The sequence below is a fragment of the Eurosta solidaginis genome, chromosome 3, assembly GCF_040869045.1.
Source record: "Eurosta solidaginis isolate ZX-2024a chromosome 3, ASM4086904v1, whole genome shotgun sequence".
Taxonomy (NCBI): Eukaryota; Metazoa; Arthropoda; class Insecta; order Diptera; family Tephritidae; genus Eurosta; species Eurosta solidaginis.
The window spans coordinates 224,938,251-224,949,047 of NC_090321.1; the positions used below are offsets into that span (position 1 = coordinate 224,938,251).

The following is a 10,797-nucleotide window of genomic DNA, read 5'->3' on the forward strand; positions in this document are numbered from 1 at the left end:
TACATATTTATACCTACTCATAGAAATTGTATTTATCTGCTGTCAATGACAAATTATGCAAATCCTTGTGAAGCGCATTATAAATAATGCCACCAACAATAAGTAGAAATGAAAATTAATCGTAGCAAATTAAAATGATGACAATGCCCCATATAGCAGACACACACACTAAAATATATCCATGTATGTACGTATATTTGAATATGTTCACCCAAATCACCGTTTCAACCATAAATGGTCTCATCGTCGTAAATAAAAAACATTTAATAGAACGAAAATTTTGCCTTCCTTTAAACCCAATATCAGTCAGGGGTTATAAGTATTTGTGGTTCGGGTGGAAAATTAATATTATGCTCGCCATTAAGACGCCCAATATCACGCAGTTGTTGCTCTGCACGTCGTTCTTCTTCTCGCCCATCTAAGCCCAAGCCAATGCGTTCAATGAATTTTGCGGCACGATAACCATGTGTCTGGAATTAAAGAACGTAACAATAATTTTTATCATTTGAATTACCAATAAATTTTTTTTAATTAGGCGGAAAATGTCGTAACCTCATAGAAAAGCCCTCTTCGCTTTTGACTTATTCCCGGATCGAAATCCCATTCGGTACGCTTATGTGTTATTGGTTCGCCAGCAACATTGTTCTGTAATGTCTCTGTAATTAGGCGGACAATGAACGCGTCACTGTTGGGAAGGCATTGTACGAAGATTGCAAATGCTAACTGCAAATAAAAAAGAAGTACAAAATGGGAATGCACCATTTTTAGTGTATGATAATATGTATAGGAATAGGAATAGGAATAGGAGTCGGAATAGAAATTGGGTTAGAAATAGGAATAGGAATACGAATACGAATATGTATAGGAATAGGAATAGGAATAATAATATGAATAGGAATAAGAATAGGAATAGGAGTAGGAACAGGAATAGGAATACTAAAAGGAATATGTATAGGAACATGAATAGGAATGCGAATAGGAATAGGCAATTATAATGTTAACTATTATAACAAAAATATTATACTTTGTACCTAATACATTGATTTTTAAATAATTTTTAATTTAGTTGTATTTTGAAAATGAAATTTATGAATACCTTCAAAAATGAAAATTCTAATTAGTATTAAAATATTGAAACTCAAAAATAAATTGAAATAAATTTTTAAAATAAAATAAATATTTGGTTTATTACCAAATATAATGGCGATCCTGCCAACGATCCTGCAATCGAATCAATAAAACCTCAATAAGTTCAAGAACGATATAATTTTCTTTTGACAAAAGTGGTGTGGTACTTCAGCGCAACCAATTTTTCTCATCTAGCTGAAAGTAGCTACCAACAGAAACTCATGCGAAGTTTTAATATATCTTCAACCATCACCTTGTCAATATTAAATGCAAAACTAAAAATATAAAAGATACGTGTGGTTCGAGTTATAGTGAATTGTTGAACGTAAGTTAAAAATATATGAAGAAAAATGAAGACAACCCAGTGTAACTCATGAACAATTGCTTTGTAACCAAACAACCAGTTATTTACATATATGATCATTAAAACATGTGCTAAACTTAATTTTTTTATAACGTGACGTAGACAACAGCAAAATGAAATCGCTCCAGCAAGCAAAAAAATCATATCACAAAATTATTCCTTAAATTTACCTAAAATTCCGACATAAAAATATTTCCACATAAACACACAAACTAAAATAAAAGTTTATCATCTAAACAAAATTATTCTTAAGAGATAAAAATACAAAAATTAATAAAAATCAACAAAAAAAGAAATTTTTTAAAATTTAACAAACAAAACGTCATAGTGCCGATTTCAAAGACAACACTGAAATGTCATCCACAAAAAAAAAAACAAATTATAATTTCCTCCTCTCCAGATATTTACATCATTTACTGCTGTATTTTTAAAACAATTTTCACATTCGATATCACTTATTGAGCAACAAAATCATAAATTCCATTGCATAACAAAGCCATTGCATTAACAACAACAACGATGTATTTAATTTCTATCACGTCAAAAAAACGCAATTGATTCGCTTAAAATCTTTACAATCATCAATCAACTATTTATTAATTTAATATTTTTTTATTAAATTTAATTTTTTTTAAGCATAATTTTTATTTTAATATTAGATAAAAAATTTTTCATTTATAATTTAAATTAAAATTTTAAACCTTTTAAATTTTAAAAATATTTTTATATTTTAACAGTTGTATATAAATTATTTAAATTTACTTATTTTTTATATAAAAAAATTTGATTTAAACTGTTAACTATCTAATTCTTAAATACTTCCTAATTTTCAAATAATTCATTTAAATTTATTTTCATATGTTTTCATACGTTCACCAATACGAACTCGTAATTTTATAAATTCGGAAAATCAAAATAACAACTATACAAATAACACAATGACGCACAATACAACACAAAACAACATCTCTAATATAACACAAGATACTTCAACACAAGATAACTTAAGAAATGTTTTTTCTACTAAATCTATTAAATTACCACAATTTTGACAAGAATCTCCTGATGCCTGATTTTAACTTGTTGAAGGACAATTTGAAATTAACAATATCAATGATGATAATTTAAAATTTCAGAATGTTTTAGTTACTCTTCGACGAATTATTATATCTAAAATTTTAGACGTTATTAACCCTCCTCCTCTTTTCAATAAATATGATACAATCAAAAAAATATTATGTGAAAGATTTTCTCTTAGCGAAGAAAAACGATTAGAACAATTATTTTCAAAAAATGAACTTGGTGATCGTTCACCATCTGAATTATTCAGATTTACGAAATCACTTATATGTTATGACTCCATTGTTAGCCAAGAATTACTCTTTAAATTTTGGATTCGTAAATTACCACAAGAAATACAAATTCATTTGAATTCCAATAATAATCAAAACAGAGATGAAATTATTATTTTAGTTGACAAACTTTTTGATTTAATCAATAAACCTCATTCTTCCAAATCTCCTGTAGTCTCAAGTATAAATAATAATATTTTAGAACAATGTGTTAAAAATTTAACTCAATTAACTCAAAATTTAAATAAAATTTCTAATGATACTAATCAATTACAAATCCATTCAAGATCCAAAGAAAGAAACAGATCTAAATCTCGAAATTTTTCAAGATCCAGAAATTTTTCAAACAGTCATAATTTTTCACAAACAAATTATTGTTGGTATCATAAAATATTAAGAATAACACTCTTAAATGTATACCCCCATGCAATTTTAATCAAAATCATAATTCAAATTCCGAACGAAATTTAAACCGAAACAATCCATTATGGCGGTGACGGATAATGGAACTATTATTAAACCTACTCGTCGCCTATTCATATTTGATAAATTCAATAAACTTAATTTTCTTATTGATACCGGCGCAGTCGTATCAGTTATTCCTTTTTCTAAATTTTAAATTTATAAAAGAAATTCGGATCTTGCTTTGACTGCAGCAAACGGTTCTTCAATTGGATCTTTCGGTACAAAACTACTTAAAATTGATTTAGGTTTAAGAAGAGATTTTGAATATCCATTCATTATTGCGAACATTGATACACCCATTTTAGGAGCAAACTTCTTAGAAAAATTCGGTATTATTGCCAACATAAAAAATAAAGAAATAATGGATTCTACTACAAAAATTAAAGTTGCTGGATCTTCTGGATTTTCTGATATTTTCTCACTCAAAATTCCTATTGTCGAAAACTAGTTTTCAAAATTACTTAATGAATTTCCATCTATTACCTCTGAACCAGATTCTACTAAAAAAGTTAAACACCATGCGGTTCACAGGATAGAAACAAAAGGTGCTTTACCATTTTCGAAACCCAGACGTCTTGATCCAATCATAATTAAAATTGCTAAAGCTGAATTTTATTTTTTAGTTAAAACGGGTATATGCAGACCCTCAAATTCCTTAAAAAGGAACCAAATGATTGGAGACTTTGCGGAGACTATCGTAGACTTAATTTTATTGATACACCAGATCAGTATCCTTTACCACATATCCAAGATTTAACAATTGCTTTAAAAAACAAACAATTTTTTTCCAAAATTGATCTTTTGCGTGCTTAAACTCAAAAAAAACTGTATTTTTAGCAGTATCATTTTTTAGTATCAATGTAAAGATGAATCATATAAAAATGATAGTGAAAAGTATTAAATCTATATCTTGTTTATTGAATTGCTGAGGAAAAATATTAATTTTACACCTCAAAAATGCCAAATTGAGACCAGTGTAATATCTTCAGTATTAATATAGCAGCATAAATCATCAAATTGATCCTCAAAGATATTAGATTACAACTTAGCTTATTATTTTGATAACTAATTAATTCGATTTTATCCTCAACAATATCAAATTGATATTCACCTAATTATTTTAATAAGCAATAGTAGCAGATTGAAACTGTAAGCACATCACAGACTGTTCGAAAAGTCGAACTTCGCTGTGTACGTGACTCGATAGTTGTTCGGGGGTAATTATTTGTCGTTTGTTGCCGTGAATAGTGTTGTCGTGATCGGTTGGTGCAAAAATAAAAAAATAAAAATTGCCTGCAGGAATTGCAACAAAACAGAAAAGGTGAGTAATATTAAGTTTTGTTGCAAATAAAAAGTGATATACAAGTGCATAGATATGTATGTATGTATATATCTTTGTTGGGAAACTAATAGCGTTTTCTTTTCTGGCTACAGTGTTACGCTTTTTGTACGCCGCGCAAGGGTTGTTGTTCTATTCAAAAAAACAGGCAACGCCTTTACGGGGTATTTCGTTCTTTTGTGAAAATTGTTGCCTGCTCGCAACGCAAAAGGGTTACACTTTTACCCTGTATAAAATGGCGGTGTGGCAGTGCAACTCTGGGAAACTCTCAATTCGCTCTTGACTTCAACATATACTCTGTTAATATGAGTGCACAGAACATCTACCAAATCACGCATTCACGAGTTCAAAATTGCTTCGTTCTGCGCATCTACGTTACACTTGACTCTTTGAGCGAATGAAAGAAAGAGAGAAAAAAAAACAAGAGCTAAAGGAAGTTGACGTAAGAATTGCCCATAAAAAAGAGATTATCTAATGTTTACATGCGCAATGCGCAATCTTCTTGTGTGATTTGTGATATCAGTGAATATGGTGAGATGAAATGTTCTTTGTATGCACTATAAATGTTGAGAATTTTCTAGGGTAGGAGTAACACTATTAAGGCTTTACCATTTACTTAGGCAACAACTTATTTCAGAAAAGAAAACGCTATAAGTTCATATGCATGTACGCTGCAACAATTGTTAAGCAATTTAAATTCAGGCATAAGAAAATAATTTATGACTTGTTTTTCGTGTAAACTAGTGTAAATGTGTGTTTTGTTAAAAATTAGAATCAACAAAATACTAACTCAAATATGAAAATATTTTTTCAGATTGAAGTAGATTTTAAAGAACTTTACCCTGAAAAACAATTCGTATTAACGTCGAAATGGTGTGAAGCATTACTAAAGCTTACTGCTTACTTTGAGCACAACGTAAAGGACAAATACTACAAGAATCTATTGACATCTGTAAAAGCCGAGATCGACATAAGTAAGTCACATAATCACCTATTTATAATGAAATACTCGTCTAAATTAATCTTTACTTTAGATTCAAGAGACTCCATTTATTTTATGCTACTTCACACTATTTTAAAACCAACACACCGGTATATAGTAAAAGAAGGAGAATTGAAAGTGCATCGTAAAGCAACAATACAAAACTCCGTGAATAGCTCCATTTTACATATAGCAACGGTAAATGATTTACAACACCAAATATAATTGCGTACCAAAAATTCCACAGAGTCGAAATCGCCAATACAGCCATTTATAATTGTAGTGGGTCTTGATCTGGGTCTTGATCTTTTTAATTTAACAGATTTTTACGTGAGCTTTGGTTATCACAAATTTAAATTTAGCTCGTTTGTAGTTTCATTGGACATTGGCTTTAAAATTTATCAAGTATTTTCCTTGAAATACCCAGATGAATCCCATCCAGTATGGAGTTTTTTACAACATTTTTTGTATAATATTTCGACTTCTTATGATGTAAAAAAAACATGTGTAACTAATCTTATTCGTAATTTAAGTCATTGTATATATGTAAAAGCAGTAACATTGTTCAGTTTATTTGGGCAAAAATGTTTTGTTTTAAATGCCATAAAGGTTTTGTTAACTTGAGAGATTTATACTCACATTTCAATTTACATCATGGGTTAAATGAAGTAGATATTTACAAATGTACTCACAATAATTATAATCAAGAATATACAAGTTTAAAAAGATGTCAAGTACACATAAAAAGGCATATGTATTTAAAAGTATTCAAAAATACTAAAATTATAAGCAATACTGAGCTATTGAAAACTAATATTGACACCAGTGTAACACATAAATATTCGAATAATAATTTTGAAAGAAAAATGTACTCCTGTATTGAGTCAGTTTTCTGTTTCCAGACAACAACTAATAGTAGTGAAGATGATAATGATATGACTATATGTAAAGATGAAGTATTTTCAAAGTTTGAAAGTCTCATCACACAAGCTTGTCAAGATATTTTAATGAAATGTTACGCAAAGGATAATTTTTGTAGAAAAGATGTCTTGTTTATACATGAAAAAGTAAAAGGAATTTGCTTTATAAGAATAAAAAAATTTTGAAACTGAAAAAAGGATTTTGTTTTTGGGAAATGGTGGAACTTATGGAAGTATCAAAATGGTACTAAAACTGGTATCAGTTTTATAAAGAGTAAGTATCATATTAGAGCGCAAAAACTATCAGTTTAATAAAAAAATAATTTCAAACTGATACCAAAAAGGTATCAATTGGATAAAAAAAAATTATCAAATAGATACTATGTTATGGCAGAAATAATAGGAGAGAATATCAAGTTGATAACACATACAAAATATCAAATTGATACTTGTTAGTATCAAATCATAAAGTTCGAAAATATCAAATTGCCAATTTCTAAAATATCAATTGCATAACACAGTTGATGAAGAATAATTGATTCTCGAAAGTTGCATATTGATGACTATTTAGCATCGCCCTGATACCAGCTTTTTCTTGACTGTACAACCAAATTCCAATGGCAGAAAAAAAAATTCATAAAACTGCAATAAGTACCCCTTTTGGAATGTTTGAATTCGTAGGAACGAATGCCTTTCGGTTTACGAAACAGTGCTCAAACTTTCCAACGCTTTATTAATAAAGTATTTTCTGATTTCGATTTTGTATTTACATACATTGGTGACATTCTTATTGCCAGTGATGATGAAGAACAACATATAAATCATATAAATCATTTAAAATCAGTTTTCAAAAGACATGAAGAAAATAATTTAAATATCAAAACTTCAAAATGTATTCTCGGTGTAAATAAATTAAATTTTTTAAATTACGAAATTTCAGGCGAAGGTATTAAACCATTTTTAGATCGAATTGAAATCATAACAAATTTTGAAAAACCGATTTCTATAAATAAGTTGCAAACATTTTTAGGTATGGTAAATTACTATCACAGAAATATTAAAATGTTAGCAGCAGAACTTATTCCTCTGCATGAAATGTTAACACATGCAATTAAAAACAAACTCAAACAATTAAATAGGACAAATGAAACCCCAACAGTTTGCGAAAATGTTAAAAAACTTTTTGCTAAAAATACTTTACTTACACATTTCGACAAAAATGGTACTTTATCATTAGCATTTGATGCATCAAATGTTGCTATTGGAGCAGTTCTTCAACAAACTAGAAATAATATACTAGAACCCTTAGCTTATTTTTCAAGAAAATTAACTACAACAGAATCTAAATATTTAACATTTGATCGCGAACTTTTAGCAATTTATAATTCAATTAAATATTTTAAACATTTTCTTGAAGGTTGAACTTTTACAATTTATACTGATCATAAACCTTTAACTCATGTTCTAAATTCTAAAGTGGATAGATCTCCTCGTCAACTACGTCATCTTGAATATACTGCTCAATTTACAAATGATATTCAATATATACGTGGAAAGGACAACATAGTTGCCGACACACTTTCGCGTATTCTAGAAGTAAATGCAATTTCAACTCAAGATATAAATTTAGAAACTTTATATAAAGAACAACAAACTGATAAATTTTTATAAAAAAACATTCCTGATCAAAATTCTAAAAATAATTTAAAAGAAATTCATATTCCAGTTATTAATTTAAATATATGGTGTGATGTTTCTCTACAACCTTTTCGACCTTATGTTCCACATTCTATGAGAAGAATTACATTTGACAAAATTCACTCATTATCTCATCCAAGTATAAGAACAACTAGAAAATTAATTCAAAATAAATATTATTGGCCTAACATGCGTCAAGAAATTTACGATTGGACTTCATCTTGCATCAATTGTCAAAAATCCAAAATTTCAAGACATACTAAATCTCCTATTCAAAAAATTCAAATACCATCAGGTCGTTTTGAACATATTCATATGGATATTGTCGGACCTCATCCAGTTTCAAATGAAAATTGTTATATTTTAACAATTATTGACAGATTTTCACGTTGGCCTGAAGCTTATCCACTTAAAGACATTTCAACAAATATAGTAAAACCGTTTATTCAAAATTATATACCACGATTTGGTATACCATTGAATATTACAGTAGATCAAGGTTCAAAATTCACTTCAAAATTTTTTACGGAATTAACTAAACTTTTAGGTTCTCATAAAATTCATACATCTCCTTACCATCCCCAAGCAAATGGCATGATAGAGAGATTTCATCGAACTTTAAAAGCAGCAATTATAGCATCAAACGACTCAGTTCATTGGTCTGACATTTTACCATTCATTCTACTTGGTTTGCGAACTTCTATTAAAGAAGATTTAAAATGCTCATCTCCTGAACTTTTTAATGGCCAAATACTTAGAATACCTGGTGAATTAATTGTTTCAAATAGTAATAAAGAACATAATTTTTCTAACAACTCTGTTCACAAAATAAGAGATTATTTTTCGCTAGTTCGTTCTAAAGTTTTTCATCATAACAAAGAAAACTTTTACGTTCCTAAAAAATTAAAAAATTGTGAGTACGTTTTTTTTAAAGTTCTTCGTAAATCTAATTTAGAATCACCTTATGAAGGACCTTTTAAAGTTATCTCTAAGAAACCTAAAACATTTACAATTCAGTACAAAAATATTATTAAAAATTTTTCGATTGATTTACTTAAACCAGCAAATATACTTATTAACATTAATTTAAATGAAAATACAAATACATTAAACAACAAAAAGCAAAAAAAGGTTACATTTAATATTAATTAATTATTTATTTGTTTTAAATTTTCTTGGAGGGGGAGTAAATATAGTGTTAACTATTATAACAAAAATATTATACTTTGTACTTAATACTTTGATTTTTAAATAATTTTTAATTTAGTTGTAGTTTGAAAATGAGACTTTTGAATACCTTCAAGAATGAAAATTCTAATTAGTATTAAAATATTGAAACTCAAAAATAAATAAGAATAAATTTTTAAAATAAAATAAATATTTAGTTTATTACCAAAGCAATCTAGATAGAAACTTTTATATACCACATTAAGTTGGTTCATTCTGCGGTAATTAAAATCTCTACAACTTCGCACTAGCGCCGTTCAGTCGCAAGTTCTTTCAAACTATCTATCCTATTTGCATCAAGATAGCAAATAAAATAAATGGCAACTGTTTCGTATGATTAAAGTCGAGTTTTACAGTGAGAATTTAAACAAAAATTAACGGTGACTAGAAATTAACTCTGTCTTTTTTGATGCATATAACATCAATTTTTTAGCGCGGGTTAAAGCTGCTGCTAAAGCTAATCTTAATCTTATCCTGCCAAAAAAGCCGTTTGCTTAAAATTTTACAGCTCTCCTCAGTGAAAGTGGCCACAGTGACAGGGTTAAACTCTGGTTAACTTGAACTCGCGCCGAAAAATCGAATTTCGTACTTTCATTTATTGTTCATCTCACGGGTTTTGGGTTAACTCGCTTTAAAACTTTTCACTATTTGAAGATAAATACCATTCAAACGCAGTTTTACTCAAATGCGGTCCAATCACTGCAATCGAATTTTGGTTTAACTTATAAATACTAATAATAGTTTTTTTTTTTCAAAAGTTTGCTTTTATTAACTTTTTTTATCAGCACAACTTACTAATAAACATATCCATCGTTTTGATAACATTTCAATACAATTGAATATTTATGTATTTATTCAACTAAAAATTCAAATCCATACAAAAATAATTGTTTGTCTCATGAAACTCCATTCTCCACAGCCACTTATCGGCAACTGGTAGCCTAAGTAAGCGAAACAGATCAAGCCATACATTTAACAAACTTTAACTTCAGGAAATGGTAACATACGTACATATGTTGAGGAATAAAACGTTGGTTTTACTCTAAAGAGTCTTAGGCCGTACTTTCATATTCAAAGCCATTTCGAATGTGTACTGAGCTCAAGATTTCAGCCGCATGAGACATGATTCAGTTAATGGTTTTTGTAGATTATTTGAAACAACATTTTCACATATTTTTGCGAAATCATATTTTGAGCAAAAAAGAGAATGGTTTAATATAAAAATATGCTTTCAGTAAGATTCGTTTACCAACATTTATACCCAACTAACAAATTCATAAATGCTTAGTATAATAGATTTTAATATATATGTAGCTTAAATT

The 10,797-nt window shown here is 28.4% G+C and overlaps 1 protein-coding gene across 1 annotated transcript; it reads right to left on the minus strand.

Moving 5' to 3' along the window:
- Positions 1-248: 248 nt before the first annotated feature.
- On the minus strand, positions 249-10,390 carry LOC137246988 (uncharacterized). Its single transcript, XM_067778055.1, has 3 exons — positions 10,271-10,390; positions 553-723; positions 249-470 (listed from the first exon to the last, which is right to left on the minus strand). The coding sequence occupies exons 1-3, from the start codon at positions 10,298-10,300 to the stop codon at positions 303-305; spliced, it is 369 nt and encodes a 122-aa protein (XP_067634156.1). The 5' UTR covers positions 10,301-10,390; the 3' UTR covers positions 249-302.
- Between the last annotated feature and the right edge of the window lie 407 nt (positions 10,391-10,797).

Excerpts from the sequence above, each read along its gene's own strand:
- LOC137246988 (XM_067778055.1), bottom strand. The coding sequence starts at position 10,300 with ATGTTATCAAAACGATGGATATGTTTATTA. Across the intron at positions 724-10,270 it reads AACGATGGATATGTTTATTA|TTAGCATTTGCAATCTTCGT; the intron begins GTAAGTTGTGCT and ends TTTTATTTGCAG. Across the intron at positions 471-552 it reads GAAGAGGGCTTTTCTATGAG|ACACATGGTTATCGTGCCGC; the intron begins GTTACGACATTT and ends CTTTAATTCCAG.